We start from the raw sequence: 17321 nt of genomic DNA on the forward strand, positions 1-17321 counted from the left end.
AATATAAGACAGAAAACTTGATTTAAAATTTTTCCAGTTCGCTATATTTTAATTAATAGTCAGTCAAACAACTTTACCGAAGCCTCTCTACTTGACTGTTGGCCTCGCTTGCCTGCCATGTTTGTAGTTTGTTTACACTTTTTACCCGAGTTTGTAGTTCTAATTGAATTTACATCCATCGCTCAATGTGTTGTGTGTGCTATTAGCAGTGGTGTAAAATAACAAATTACAAATACTCAAACTACTGTAATTGAGTAGTTTTTCTCAAGAATTGTAATTTACTAAGTAGTTTTAAAAATGTATACTTTTACTTTTTTACTTTAAATTTTACTTGTACAATTTTAATGCAGTATTGGTACTTTTACTCCACTACTTTCCTTCAACCTGCAGTCACTACTTTATTTTTTCTAGCCTATGGGGATTAGAAAAATCTGTTCTGTGATTCCTGTCCAATCAAACTGCACATAGAAGTAAAGAGGTAAATCGCATCATAATGAACTACCTCAAGACATGGGTGATTTATAATTGCAGCAACCTGTTTGGAAGCATTAAAATTGTTCAAGAAAATTTCCAAAATCTTTACCCAGAGACTGTTTAGATGCATGTCACTGATGAGATGATGGATGTTTACTGTATGATAACTGAAATGGCCTAAACAACCAGCAGGCACTAGACGTCAACATGACATCAGATTGACGTTGTACCTCAACTTTGTGGGGACGTTGTATTTTGTTTGGAAATGAAAATCAGGTTGACGTCAGAACTCAACGTCAGGCCGACGTCAATGACAAACCTAAAATCAATTCAATATCAACATTTAATGATGTTACAGCTTGACGTTGTGTGGACGTTACCACTATGACGTCTATCAGACACTGGATTTTAGTTGCCATACCTGACAAATAAATGTCAGCATCTGACGTCAATGGCGCTGATTTAAGATGTTGGCTCGACGTTGAATTTTGGTCACTTTCTAACATAAGTCAAAATCAACCAAATATCAATGCCAGTTGATGTCGTTATTGGACGTCAAAATAATGCTGTATTTAAACGCTGGCTAGGTATTGAATTGGTCACCTGACGTCACAACCTAAATCTAACCTAATATTAATGTCTTATGACATTGTGTGTCTGCTGGGCAATAACTAAATAGACTACAGAATGTTACGTTTACACACATCCACAAATTACATGCACTGTAAATGCATCAGCTTTTGACAGCATAATACTCACTAGTCACTACTTTTGAGTACTTTTAAAAGGTCTTTTTCCTCATACTTTGAGTAATATTTACAACAGATATTTTTAATCTACTTGCACTACATTTTTAGGCAAGTAATGGTACTTTTACTTGAGTATGATTTTTCAGTACTAACCACCACTGGCTATTAGTGGTTAGCGTATGGCCGCTTCTACACGCCGGAAATAGTACACCATGCAAGAACCTTTGGCATACTCTTGTCAACATACTATTTCTATTTTCAAATACTATTTAGGATGGATAGTTTGCAAATTGGCATGCAGAATGTGAGCGACTAGTAAGAGACTAGTGATGTCTGTGAGAGGCTGTTGATTCACTTCTTACTCATTAATGATTGCTGTAACCTTCAGAAAATTGAGGTGTAATCCTACTTCATGCTACAATCATTGGTTTAACTTTGGTCAATGTGTTTTTAACAAGAAGGACTTTAAGTGCCTCGGCTATTTTGTAAAACACTCTTCTACAAGCATGGTATGGCCACAACTAAAATGACTTAATTTTCCCGAATACTTGATCCCTTTTTCATTTTGAACGGTGAAAGTGCCATTATTTGTGGAAAACCGTCTGCATCTCTGGCATTATCTCTGTGAAAACCAAAGAGCATGTTGTGGCTTTCTTGTGTAGCATATGGCCTTGTGTTCAGATTTGCTTATTCAGCTTGGGGCGCCAGATATTTAGGTCATCGCTGTATCAGTGAAACCACTCTTAACATCACACCAGGAGTTCTTTTATTTTCTCTCTGTGTCAATCTGGTTTGGGTTCTGTTTGTTTCCTCTTAACTGTCCTCCTTGCGTTTTTTTTTTTGTTTTTTGCCGGCGGTGAAAACTGTTCAGAGAGCGTTTATCTCTCTTGGGTTGGGATACTCACCAGCTCACTGTATTTCTTCAACACCATTTCCACCTTCTCTTCTGGTGAGCCCAGCTTGTTCAGACTCTGCAATAAGGATGCGGCCTCTTTACCTACGAGACAAGTGTTTCCCGTTCAGATCAGAGAAGGAAAAGATAAAGAAGATGAGCAGAAGCCCACAGGGGAGAGTTCTGCACACAAGCTTCAAAATAAATCAAAGCAGAAGGGGTGAAATCACAGTGCGATCGCGTTTACTCTGATAAAACGCTTGAGAGAAGCATACAGAAAGTAATATGTAAAGGTGTAACTCATCCAGAAAGGAAATAAACTGTTGTTATTTTTTCCTCAAACATTTATGATATCTTTGCTTTCTGCTGAAAGCTTCAAAATGGCAACAAAATATATTATAAATATTAAAAAATCTGCTTCTTATTTTTCGTGAAACTATATACATTCATTCATTAATTTACCTTTGGCTTAGTCTCTTATTAATCTTGGGTTGCCAAAGCGGAATGATTCGTAAACTATTCCAGCATATGTTTTACGCTACGTATTCCCTTCCAGACGCAACCCAGTACTGGAAAACACCCACACACTCACATTCACACACAGACACACTCATACACTACGGCCAATTTAGTTAATCCAATTCACCTATAGCGCATTTCTTTTGACTGTGGGGGAAACCGGAGCACCTGGAGCCCATGCGAACACGGAGAGAACATGCAAACTCCACACAGAAATGCATTCTGGTTCAGCCGGGACTGGAACCTGCGACTTTCTTGCTGTGAGGTGACAGTGCTAACCACTGAGCCACCATGCCGCCCTAAACTAAATCGAGCATACTTTTGAATTGATATCAAAATGATTAGCCCTCCTTTCAATTTTTATTCTTTTTCCAATATTTCCCAAGTGATGTTTAACTTGGAAAAGATTTTTTGAAACATTTTATATCTCCCTTTTACTGTTCACACCAGATGCAGCACGCGTGGATAAATTGCGATATTTACGTGTAAAGTTCGCACGTCAAATTCACTTCACAATAGCTGCGGATTCATGTCATGGGCAGGGCTTCTGTCGAGACATATCCAGCTGCAGAACCACACATGTTTCAGCACACATAATCCAGGACACGCAATCTAGGCAGGGGCGAAGTGTTTCTGCTTGTTAATAGTGATGTCACGCGAATCGGCTTCTGGGTCCAAGTGCTATATAAAACTGTATGGGGAGAGTCATCAAATGATAATAATAAACATTTACAAAGTGGTGTAATACTTTCGAAAATCACGATGGCAATGTACAGTTTAAGAAAGAATTATTAGCCTCCTTTTGATTTGTTTTTCTTTTTAATATATTTCCCAAATGATGTTTAACAGAGCATGGAAACGTTCACAGTATGTCTGATTAAATTTTTTCTTCTGGAGAAAGTCTTATTTGCTAGAATAAAAGCAATTTTACATTTTTTTTAAAATGAATTTTAAGGTCAAAATTTTTTTAGCCGATTTAAGCTATATATTTTTTCCATAGTCTACAAAACAAACCATCATTATACAATAACTTGCCTAATTACCCTAACCTGCCTAGTTAACCTAATTAACCTAGTTAAGCTTCTAAATGTCACTTTAAGCTGTATAGAAGTGTCTTGAAAAATATCTAGTCAAATATTTACTGTCATCATGGCAAAGATAAAAGAAATCAGTTATTAGAAATGAGTTATTAAAACTATTATGTTTAGAAATTTGTTTAAAATAATCTTCTCTCCGTTAACAGGGGGGATAATAATTCAGGGAGGCTAATAATTGTCACTTCAACTGTATATATCCATGCCTAATATCCAATGGCCAGAAAGTGATTAATTTTTTATAAATTGGTAAAATGTTGGTGTTTGTGATGCAGCAAGTCCAAAGATTATTGAGTACACCATGGTTTTATATAAAACTCACTTTAATGTGTGATAGAACTCAAAAGTGGCCATAAGCTAATATTTTCTCAATTCAAATGAGTAGCGGCTTGGACCCGGAAACAGTATTCCATACGTCACGACTTAACAAGCGGATATGGTTAATGAATCTTCTTTTATTTTTTCTTGTTTAACGACTACTAACTCCATAGGAGCATTATCGCCACCTACAGTATTTCACAAATATGGCAAACGAATCCGTTCGTGACTCTGAAAAGTTTAGGCTTTCCCATTTCAGTCATTATTTCATTATTCTATCTTCATTATTATATCTGTGCAGTTTTGGTACTCACATTATGTAAATAAAAAGAATTTGTTAAAACACTAAAGACTATTATTTGATTAAGCAAATAACTAGTATTTAATCCCTGGAGTAAAATATTAATATAGTCTCATACATTTATTAAATGTAAAAATATTTTTATTAAATATAAAGATGTATTATAGCTTATACATGTTAACTTGCTATTATTTTCTTCAATATAATCAATCCATTATAGAAATTAAACCTGTCCATTTTAATCGTTTATATATCTCTGAAAAAATGTTTCAGCAAAGCCGGCAAATGAGTATCTGCTATTGTCAGATAAATAATGACTGATCATCTATGATGACTGATAAAAAACTGTTCAGTCTATTATATTGAATGGCGATCAAAAACAAAGTTCCCCATTCGCCCATCTCGATCGCCATATTTGTGAAATAGTATACACTATTTGTTATCAATAAATATAAAAATGTTTTGATGACAAGGTCCGAGAAGACAGTAATAAAATTAACATCTGTTGAAACCAAATATGGTTCGCCCCTGCCTAGATTGTGTGTCCTGTCATTGTGCGGGTCTGCAGCTGAATATTATTGCTTCTGTCTGCCCTGCGACTATAGCTTCAATGTTAAATGACTAACATGGATTTCATTGAGATAGTCGCTGTGCTTTATGTGCTTTATGAAGGCTGAAAAACAGGGTAGATTTGTTCAGCGCCATGTCCACTAGATCCTTTCAGAGGTGCACCTAGCTGTGTGAGTTCATCAACTCCTCCAGAAACTATATCTGGAGTATGGAGGCTTTCAGCGGTGTTTTAGACTGAGCCGAGCCCATTTGATGAGAAGTTGTTTGGTGTTGGCAAGACAATATCCCCTCGGGACACCAACAACAGGCACTACGTCATAGTCATGCCCCTACAAGAGCAAGCTCCTGATAGGTTAACGCAGCATGAATGTCTGCTGAAGTTCAGATTTTCCAACAGGAGCGATTTGTGCGAAATGCGTTTTAAGCCAGTGAAACGCACAAAAAACTCAACTTGCACCACGTCATTCACACGAAATGCTCCATAGGATGTCTGTTCGCATCTTTGCATTGACTTAACATGTAAATCACTTTCGCTTAATGCTTCATTTACATCTGGTGTGAATGCAGCATTAGAGTTAAGAAGTTGAGTTCTACCATTTTTAATTTCATTCAACCAGTCCCAGAGTCTGACGGGAGAATTTTTAGCTTAGCATAGATCATTAAATCAGATTAGAGCATTAGCATCTCACACAAAAATGAAGAATAATATTTTAAGCACAATTTTTCTATTTAAAACACTACTCTTCTGTAGTTATGTTGATACACCGATGGGAAAATAAAAAGTAGCTGTATTTTCTAGGTGTAGTATATTATTTTAAGTTATATCGGCCTAGAAAACAGCAGCTTTTCATTCCCATTGGTCTTTGTATGTTATGTAACGACAGAAGAGCCAACCTTTATTATCGAAACTTTGGTGATCTTTGACAACTTTTTTCTTTTCTTTTTCCAGGAATGGACAGTTGGTCAGAATAGTTAACAATTACATTAGTTGTAAAATAAGAGGTTTTCCACTAAAATTGTTCTGAACTTAATAATGTTAAAAAAATAAAAATAAACGTGTGAAAATATGGAACTTTTTGTTATTTCATGCAGAACAGATGCTCTAAATGGCAGCATTACATCAGTTGTTTACCGAATAAAGCCAAAATAACATAAACACATAACTATAGATAATAATAAATTCTCAAAATGGTCTTTTAGAATGTTTCCCATAGCTGTATATGTAAAAAATGCTATTAAAATATGGCTAATTCAGTTTCAAGGCCCGTTTGAAATGAAACGTGAAACGGTGAAACATGGCACAGGCTGCCACCATATTCAGCTTTGGAATGGCATAAAGATGAGTAAAAGATGACAGCATTTTCATTCTTGTGCAAAATCTTCCTTTAAGCTCTGAGTCAAGCACCATAGCAGTCTGCATTTTAATGGTGAAGTGGTCTTTAGTATTGACGTGAGGACACTTTCCTTGAGAATGGAAATTTTCCAAACAGTTGATTACTGCACTCATGGCACTCAACCATCCTGTTGAGAGAAAACCCAATCACTGTTTATGGCTCCATCTGTGCGATCGAGAGGCGCTACATACACCATTATTTCTCAAATATAAAACACTAAGCAGCATTTTTACTGAAATCACTGCTGTGTGTGTTCTTCCACAAAACGGATAGTATTTGTCACTCATTCATTTTTGAGATATTAAGAAATTACTAGTATTTAGTGAAGATGCATTACGTTAATTATGTGACAGTAAAGACTTTATATTGTTACAAAAGGTTGCTATTTAACAGCAGAGTGGCTTAGTGGTTGGCACTGTCGCCTCACAGCTAGAAGGTGGCTGGTTCAAGTCCCGGTAAAGCCAGTTGGCATTTCTGTGTGGAGTTCTCTCCGTGTTTGCATGTGTTTCCTCTGGGTGATCTGGATGCTTACAGTCGAACTAAATTGTATATGTATGAATGAGTGTGTATGGGTATTTCCCAGTACTGGGTTGCAGCTGGAAGGGCATTCGCTGCGTAGAAACATATGCCGAAAGAGTTGATTCATTCTGCTGTGGTGACTTTTCAAATATAGACTAAGCTACGGTGGCCGAGAAAGCTTAACGCACTGCAATTTAAGAAAGCACATGCAATTACAAAAAACGCCAGCAAATAATGAAACCATCTTCATCACACATTTGACCCCACACGTGCAAATTGGTCACTACACAAACAACTGAAGAAACGCGCAGTAAATTGGTCACAACACTTGCAAATATCCAAGTAACACAACAGAAATTTTTCAAGGGGAACCAAAAACATGATGGACCCTGCTGAGATATAATGTGTTATTATGCCGTGACTGTTGCTCAGTGAAGTGATTGGTGGTCTTTTGGGCTGCGTTTACACTGCAGATCTTGATGGTCAATTCTGATTTTGTGACTAAATCCGATTTTTTTTTTTTTTAGATGACCTGCTTACATCATCTTTTAAAAAGTGACGCGTATCCGATGGTCTGCATTTACACAGCACATGGCAAAGGCGCAATGACCAGGAAAAAAGAGCGGGCACTGACAGCTTATAATAAAAGAGTGCTCTTTTCTCTATTCCTGTATGTAATCTGATCGCAGCTTTTGACAAGCTTTTTTACTATATTTTATGACAGAAAGGTTCTCATTTGGCCATCTGCTTTTGATATATAGGCTTTTTTTTTAAACCTTTAGGCATCTTAATGTGATGTCCATGGCGTGATTTATGTACATGATGTATGCAATAGTTTTATATTAGTTTATATTGGTTACCTGGCGGACATTTCGCTCTCTTGCTCTCGTTAACATGCTTAAATACCTGTGCTATATGACAATGTAAAAGCTGTTTAAGTTCTCGTGTATGAGATTTAAGGTTTGAGACTCGGCTGAAGTCTGTTCTGAAAAGAAAGTGTCAGATTTGATGTCATTCGCTGTAGTTTTTAATGGCGCGCGACAGGTGAAAGGTGACAGGTGAAAATCCGATCTACCTGCTTACACTGCAGACAAGAGGGCACAGATCCGATTCATATCGGATAAATTTCCACATATGAACAAGGCCTGAATCTGATTTGAGTAAATTGGAATCTATGTGATTTGTTCCGGCTTACACGTACATGAGCCATATCTGATCTGTGCCACATGGGAGAAACAAATCAGAATTGGGTCAATTGAACAGTGCAGTGTAAATGCGGCCTAAATGGTGATTTGTTTTTTGCTTATTTTAATATCCTGATTACACGACATAACAATTAAAATTTTTTTTTGAAGGTATTAAAAAAGGTAGTAAAAGGTATTAAATTCCACTTAAGAAGTTCTGTATATACTGTGTTCATTGTTGGTTCATGTTAGTAAATACATTATCTAATACACGTCCCATATTGTGAAGAGTATTTTTCTCTTAATCTTGGTATTTTTCTTTTTTTTGCTTAACTTTTTCACTAAAATCTCTTTTTGTTTTCTCTCAACACATTTTTCTGCACATTATCAAAGCAGTAACAAAAGAAAATTACAATTCCTCACCCAGGCCCTTGAGAAGTTTCTTCTCGGTTTTCTGCTCTTTGTCTGCACCGGCAGCAACTTCTTTGGATTCAGACTCTTCATCAGCCTTCACCTCCTCATCCTCCTTCCCCTCCTCAGACTCCAGGATAGAGATCTGCTCCTGCATGAGACTGGATGCCGACCCATACGTGTTGATGATATCTTCTAGCTGCCTGCTGAAGTCCTCCATAGGGTCCACCTGCTGCTCCTCGGAGTCATTGACTTGTTCATTGACGTTTTCAGAGGTCTGGTCACTGCCCTCCATAATCTGCTGCAAAAAAAATTGAGTTAAATATAATCATAAAAGTGCTTCATAAGAAAGCCGATTGATTAGCGGAGGTAGAACAGCCAATTCCTTGATTACACTCTTGGCTTGAGGTTGAAATTAATGAGAAGTGATTATGCATTACACGTTGAGAGGTTTGATATGAAATCTCCAGCCACTAAACTGAAGATGGATGGCTTTTTTTTTGGTCGGTCTGTGGTGTGTTCGCATAAATAAATGGAATTTGCGTTTGAAATGCATGAGGTTGTTTGTAAGAAATGCGGATTCAAATTTGCGGGAATGAAAGAACGCTTGATTAATGTACTCGCCTCAGGGGGGTAACAATGCCAATAATGGAGAAGTGACCTTGAAAAAAATAAATATTTGCGGAAATCGAAAACTGAGGAATAACTGGGGGGAAGTGATTTTAAATGGTGCAATAACGATGGCCAAATTAATTAGTTCTGCATATCTGTTGATGCCGTTTCATTCGAAAGTATTTATTGTTTTGTGTACTATGCACTGAGGCTGTTGTAAACTGATATATAGGTAGATCCACATGGCTCCAGAAAGAATTAGGACATTCAGTTTCCTTGGGTGGGGTGTGTTAATCACGTGTTAATATAATTAAAGTCGTTTAAATTATTATGTTGCATTAGTCTAAATAACTGGTTAACTTTGACAGCCCTATTTCGAATACATTTTTAATATGCTCACCAAACAAAAAAGACTACATTTATTGTTACAGTAATACTGTAAAATATTATTTCATTTCCAATTAACTTTCTTTTAAATATATTTTACAAACCTTTTGGTGCTATATATGCTGATTTGGTTTGCTCAAGATATGGCTTATTATTGGAGTTTATTTATATATTTTTTTCTAAATAGGATTCTTTAATGAATCAATGATTTTAAAAGAACAACATTTAAAATATTTATATTTTATTGAAATATTATTAACACTTTTTTCCCCAATATATTTACTGTAGCCTTGGATCAGCTAAATATGTCCATGCTGAATACAATCAATGATTTATTAAAAATATATATTGATCCTAATGGTACACTATTAAAAATAAGGTCTCAGGTCCGGCAGTCAATTACTGGATGTTTTCTGTATAGTTATTGATTGATTTGATTGACTGTACATTTAATAAATAAATAAATAAAAAGCTGCAAAACACACACAAATATATCCAAAAATATATACTCTTTGGATTTATTCCAGGAACTCTTCCAAGGTTGAAACATGAGGATTGTATTGCATGAAATAAAAAGAAGCTATTTTCTTTATATTATTTATTCATTACACTTTTAATATATATATATTTTTAGTTTGTCCAGTTGATTCTACAAACTAATGCTGTAAACATCAATATTATAAAAAGCTGCATTTATTTTATAACAGAAATACTTTAAATGTTATTTCATTTCCAAATAACTTTTCTGTTTTAATATATTTTACAAATGCTGTGATGACAGCTGAATTTTCACCAGCAATTACTCTTTTTTTTTTTTTTTTTTTTTTTTTTTTTTTTTTTTTTTTTTTTTAGTGTTACACTTCAGTAATTATTGTACTATGCTAATTTGGTGGTGCTAAAGATATAGATGAGGTTTTTTTTATTGGTGTGAAATTAAAAATAGTTACTTTTTTGTTACTTTCATATACAATTATTTGATGAATAACTGGTGTAAGAGAACATTTAAAATATTGATCTTTTTGTAACATTGAAATATATTTACTATACTATAACCTTGTATCAGCTAATAGGGTCCTTTAACCCTTTAAATTAAATTACAAAAGTGCAAAAAATAATAATACTGACCCTAATGGTACACTTTTAAACATAATTAGTGGAAGAAAGTATTGGCCGGCAATTACCAAATATTCTCTGTTTATTTATTGATTGATTTGATTTACTGTACATTTAAAAACAACAACATCAACAACAAAAAATACAAATCTCAAACCAAAACTGTTATAAACACTACACAAGTGACAAAATTCTTGTTACCCTACCATTGAATAAACACTGTAAAGAATCCTGAATTCCACACAATTGATTTATGTTGGGACAACTTGAAAGAACTAAGTTAACTTATTAAGTAAGTAGATTGATCATAAAACAATTAAGTTGTCACAAAAACCCCTAACGAATTGTTTTGTTTCAGCTCATTTTAAATAAGTAGTTTGAACAAGCAGAAAACGTCATTTTTGAGTGAGGAAAAACCCGCAGGCAACTATAACAAAATGCAGAGTTGCCCACAATTCCTTCATGTTGTCCCAACACAAATTAAGTCAACATAATTGTTTTAACAAATATAAGTGGACTGAACATAAAACAATTAAGTTGTCCCCCCAAAATCTCAATAATTGTGTTGTTTCAGCTCATTTTAAATAAGAAGATTGAAGAGACAGCAAAAATATATTTTAAGTGTTGTCACTGAAATAAATAATAAATAAATAGCGATTAATCAAAAATTACTGAAAATAAATGAATGAAAATCAAATATTGCTTTCGAATTATGGTTTAACAGAAGCATTAAAAAAGCAAACTAATAAAACTTGCTGTGTCTGTATATCTTAAAAATGTGCCAGTCATTTTTGCTCAGGACATTATCCAGTTATGCTTTTTTAATTGATTTATTTTTTGTTCAATGTAGTGTGGATGATTTATTCTAGAAAGCGAACTAATATTAGTTAAATGTTTGATTTCTCTCTCTCTTTCCTCCATGTGGAGTGGGCATCTGAAGAGAAGCAGTGACACACAAGGCAGCACGAGGAGGGGGTGCGGAGAAAAATAGCACAAATCACAGTGGCGGAGAATCGCTGAGCCTCTAAATCTGATGTGTCACAGATAAAGCCAGACCTGAAGCCCTTCAGCCCTGCGCAGCTGATTTCATGCCGAATCAACTCGCAGATTCCAGAGCTTGTTTATGTCCCAGCTCTGTTGCTTATCAGGTTCAAATTATAGCCCCCTTTTTCCAGCTCGTGTGCATGTATTTGCCCGGCCCTCCTCCTTCAGCAACATGGCACCTGTTGTGAAACCGCAAGCTATTTTTGGAGCCTCTAAATATGGACAAGCTATTTCTTATTCCAGCCACGTCGCTTCTGATGTCAATGGTGGCAGTTTTACGCAAAGTGGGAAAAATCAATGTGTGTTTAAACTGCTAAACAACAGGGTAAAAGTCATTCTGAGAAGTGTGAAAGACAGATGATGAGTAATTTGCTTAAGATGAATCCAGAATTGTTGAGTTGGATTTGCCCCACACTGTTAAAAATTGAGAGTTTTACACAATTCTTTCATGCTGTCCCAACACAAATCGATTAAGCTGACATAAATTTAAATGTATTGAACTTAAAACAATTGAGTTTCCCCCCAAAATTTCCAGAATTGTGTTCAAATTATGTTTTGAGCGCACATAGACATCCGATATATGACATTATAAACTACTTACATATGTAACACAAGTTTGTATTTTTATTTTACATATATATCAGGGGTTCCCAAACTTTTCAGCCAACGACCTCCGAAATAACAATGTTAGTCACTCGCAACCGCCAATATCCTCTGAGATGGTTATAAATATAGAAACCTTGAACGCAATGACGCACAAAAGCAATAGGCCCAAGTCTATTCTTCGTTTATTTATTTTTTTAATGTATGTCAGTGTTGTAAATGTGCCAGAACATTTAAACTGGTGCCTTAAAATCAATTTGCTGCATCTGACGCTATTGCTGTGTCTTTAATATACAGTAATCACCCCAAGGGTTGCCATCCAATAGAAAAAAAAATTGAAAGGATGTAACCATAAACTACTATTTTTTGTCTTCAGTAAATCATGGATAAAATGTGGATATTCTAATGTTTTAATAAAATTAATTACATTTTTGCAAATCACCAAGTAACCTACCTTCATTGTCCCGGGGGGCCCCGACCCCCACTTTGGGAACCACTGATTATATATGCCATATATGCAACATACATTTCGAAATATTGGAAACATTGTCATTTACATTATATATTTGTAATTCTGAAAAATGTATACAAGTAGTCATTTTTGTAAACTTTTAAATTAAATGTTGCATATGTGACATTTTATATATGTAAAATCCAAATACGTACTTTTATGTCTTATATATATATTTATATATATACTTTAAACATATCTCCATGTATCAGATTTCTAAATGGGCCATTGTGGTTACAGTAAATTATCGTCATTTCTGAAAGCACAATGATACAACCCAACTATAACTACTACAAAACATGCAGTTGAATAAATCAAGCCAACTCAAACGTTAGACATTAAATAAACACCGAATAAATTAAACAATGAAGCTCAAGACGTACCCTACGTGTTTTTCTTTCGATTTCAACAGAAAACAGGGAAGGAGGACAATGAAGCAGTCCAGTCCAGAGTTTAATCAGAGTAAAAGAGCAGTGAGGAGGGTCCGACAAGCATTTGAGACAACAGCTGACAACACGAGCCCCTCAAAATAACCTCCACCAATGGAAACCCTGTCCAAACAGCTCTGGATGAGATCGGCCTGTCAGTATCCTTCTCTCAGGCTTTTCAGGAAGACAGCTGCATGAGGAGCTAATTTCGTAGTATCCTTTGAAGGCTTTCAAATCAAGAGTTATCAATCTACTGATCCACAATTCCTTCTGTTTTGGCACCGGTAGTTGGTTGCAACCACCAAAGGTCAGATGCTGTTTATAGATTTTTACACACTGTAAAGTCTGACATACATTTCACAGGAATAAAGGTATTATTTTATTGTATTTTATTATTTATTTGCTTATTATTATTATTATTTGGTATATATGTTTTTGTTTAATATTAGATTTGTTTAGATTTTATGGCTCGTATCATTCAATATTGGAGCTTAACTAGATAAAAAAACTGTTTTATGCCGAGTTCAGTCTGCAAGATTTTCTAAGTAGTCGTGTCACGGATGTTTTCACACTGCATGACTATCTGGGTTAGCGTTCTGTCGTGCTGTGTTTACACTGCAAGATGGATTGGCGACAGGAGTTTTTACACTGCATGACTTTAAAATAGGAAGAATCGCTGACAACTTTGTCTAAACTACATATCTCAACCAAACATGCGAGAAGTGACATGGAAACAACGCGAGGTCACGTAGTATATATTTGATCAACTACATAATGAGAAATAAGCCTTTAGTGTAGTAGAAAATTTACTTATTTTGCTCATGGGTTTAAAGGGAATTATCGATTTCTCCTCAACTTTTTCTTTGTTGATCCGGTTGTGGTATTGCTCAGATGACATGTCAAACAGACACTGGTGCTCCTGTTTACATGAGTTTTTTCTCCATTTCTTGGGTCCAAATAAACTGATAATGAGCGCTTTTGAACGGCTGCCCCAACCTGCCCTGCAGGTACCCATGCTAGTGGATGCTGCTCTCTCATTGGCTGTAGGTGATCACCGATATTATTTTCAATCAGAACTCATTCACGGCATGATTTGAATTGCCGACAGCTCCTGATATTTAGCACGCCAAATATTTCACGGTTGTCGGCTAGTCATCGGCGATTCTCTCAGATCGCGTCTTTAATAATTCATACTGTGTGATTGTTACTCGCATGCACGAGCACCGATTTGCCTGTGATTTCAGGCATTTGTTGGCGATTTCTCAAAACCTGTCGGTGAGTCAATCGGTGAGGGCTAAAAGCATGCAGTCTGAACTCGGCATTAGTTACAGGCCCAAACTGATTATTTATTTTAAAATAAAATAAAGTTCTTTAGTTACGTAATGAAATATTTTCCCAAAAAATACAATGTAATTCTGTAAGCTCTGGAAATATTTGATTTAATAGAATTTAAGGGTGTAGGATATTGTCAAAAATTATATCTCAACATTATTAATTTACTCTCTAGAAATGCTGGATTAACCTCCTAACTTATGGTCTTATGGACAAAGTCAACCATTGGGTTAAAAGTTTTAGTCACACTTTACAATAAGGTTTATTTAGTTACCAATGTTCATTGTACTAAGAATGAACAATAATTAAACAGCATTTATAAATGCTGTAAGCATTTATTAATCATAGTTCAGCTTTTACTAATACATTATTAAAATCCAAAGTAGTGCTTATTATTAGTTAATGCACTATGATTTAACGAGAACCATGAATGGACAATTTTATTTCCATTAGCTAATGTTAACAAAGAGGAATGAAAACTGCAATAAATGTATTGTTCATTGTTTGTTGATATTAGCTAACAGCTAATATGCAATTCACATTGCAACAATTCAGCTAACTGAACCTTATTATAGTTTAATTTAAAGATTTAGCATACAAATGTCTTTGTCTGGCTTTGTTTCAAACTGTTTTCTCAGATATAAAGGGAAAAAACAGACAACATTGTGAACTCAATATCAAGTTGAACCTGTCTATAAAATGAATATTAAATTTACAATACTGCTCACATAACAGTTTGTTTTTCAGAAATGGCACTGATGTGATATTATGTCATATCTTATTAATATGAAAAAACAGCAATATTTCCCCTATTTTTTTATTAATATTTTCAACCCTGGCTCATTGCGGATACGTACCCAGGTCTACATTTCTGGGGACAGCGAAATACGTTATCAGAGGTACGTCTTTTCCCAGTTTTTGCTAATCCGTCAGAGGCCGCTGTGTATGATTTTTGATGATCTCATCTTCACGCATAAATCCACCAGAGGATGCAATATACACTTTAGCCGATCAGGTCAGCTTGCTGTCAACTGACTGACTGACCTACTGACCCACGTTCCTAATCCTTACAGATAGTGCTTTCAATACAATACAAATGTCTTTCTCTGGCTTTGTTTCAAACTGTTTTCATAGATATTAAAGGAAAAAAAAAACAGACAACATTTTGTCTAAAGTGTAACTCAATATCAAGTTGAACCTGTCTATAAAATGAATATTACATTTACAATACTGCTACACAATAGCTTATATTTCAGAAATGCCACTGATGTGATAATATATCATATCTTATTAAAATGAAAAAACACATACAGCAATTTTTCCTCCTATTTTTTATTTTATTTTATTGTTGCTTACATAACTTTAAATATAGGATCAATCTAATTGCATTTTGATAGGCATCATCACACTGTCTAGGATTTTTTCCTTTGTTTTTTCAGTAATATTTTGATCATTGTAATAATGTAGATGCCTTTGTTATCAAAATGGTACAGTCAGCTTTACAGCGTTAACATAGGAGCCCCTCATATTATTGACTTGTGTACTGAATGCCCGAGGACCAATTTCTCCTAACAATCTGTTTAGTATTGGGTTTTCACAGCTCCTATTAGCATTTATTATCAGATTTGTCCACCATCATTTGAGTCAATTGCACTCTAATCACTTCAAATCATGCAAATGGAGAATTGGGGAAGTGATTAGCATCTCCAATGCAACTCACTCCATAACAGCAATTTTGGCCTGCGCTTTTCTAAATATTTGAAAATATTTAGCATGCAACCACACATTGCAGCAATTAAAGGGTCTTTAATGTGTGACCTACAGTTGAAGTCAAAATCATTAGCCCTTCTGTGAATTTTTTTTTCTTTTTTAAATATTTCCCAAATGATGGTAAACAGAGCTAGGAGTTTTTCCAACCCAGGCTCGTTTTGAAAATGTACCTCTATATTCATTGCTGGAGAGCGCCAAATACATCGCAGGAGCTATGTTTTTTTTGCAGTTCTTGTTTTTGCGAATCCACCAAAGGCCGCTGTGTATGCTTTTTCAGATCTCAAATTTCTCTGCGAGGGTCATTTGAGCCTACTGTTCTCACGTAAATCCACCACTGTCGACTGACTGACTGACCGATCGACTGACCCACCCTCCTCCTTGACTAAACCCAACTGATATTGTTTTCAAAAGTCCCAATTGACCCGCCCACCCACTTTCCTAAATCCAACCGACAGTTTTCAAAAGAAATCTAGAGAGAGAACAGCCCTCGCCTGATTTTTACCACGTTTTCAGATTTTACCACATTTTCACCCTGTTATTTACTTGTTTATTTAAATTTTTGTCTTCTGTTTATGTCTTACCTGCTTTCTGAAACCGGAAGCGACCCCCGTCATTGTGGTCAACTCCTCTCTGCTTCTCAAGTCCGCCGACGTACATGGCAAAGTAACTGGACAAATGGGTAACAACAGAAAAGCCGTCCATACAGAGGTAAGCGGTCAGCTGGTAAGCACGAAAAGGAACGGCATCATACCACCCTGTAGCTTTCGTTTTAATGACGAAATGTAGCCATATGTACTTCTGGCTACATACAGTAATTTGCGATCTCCAGAAATGTATGTAGCTCTATGTTTTCAGAAAAAACCTGTTTATTATAATATTTTTCTTCTAGAAAAAATTCTTATTTGTTTTATTTCGGCTAGAATAAAAGCAGTTTAACATTTTTTTTTAAACTATTTTAAGGTCAATATTATTAGCCCTCCTAAGCAATATTTTTTTTCCGATTGGCTACAGAACAAACTATCATTATACAATGATTTGCCTAATTACCCCAACTTTCCTAATTAACCAAGTTAAGCCTTTAATGTCACTTTAAACT

At 35.3% G+C, this 17321-nt stretch overlaps 1 protein-coding gene across 3 annotated transcripts in view; it reads right to left on the reverse strand.

Moving 5' to 3' along the window:
- The window catches only part of txlnba (taxilin beta a), a 45968-nt gene extending 32759 nt beyond the window's left edge, over positions 1-13209 (reverse strand). For 2 of the 3 annotated variants that reach the window (XM_056480902.1, XM_056480901.1), the window contains exons 1-3: positions 13079-13189; positions 8438-8723; positions 2129-2220 (exon numbers count right to left, since the gene is read on the reverse strand). In XM_056480902.1, the coding sequence (XP_056336877.1) occupies positions 2129-2220; positions 8438-8720 (375 nt within the window). In that variant the 5' untranslated portion in view covers positions 8721-8723; positions 13079-13189. Of the gene's footprint in view, positions 1-2128; positions 2221-8437; positions 8727-13078 lie in introns of all 3 variants that reach the window. The other variant, XM_056480903.1, reaches the window with a different exon arrangement.
- Positions 13210-17321: the final 4112 nt, after the last annotated feature.

This window comes from Danio aesculapii, chromosome 20 (assembly GCF_903798145.1).
Source record: "Danio aesculapii chromosome 20, fDanAes4.1, whole genome shotgun sequence".
Taxonomy (NCBI): Eukaryota; Metazoa; Chordata; class Actinopteri; order Cypriniformes; family Danionidae; genus Danio; species Danio aesculapii.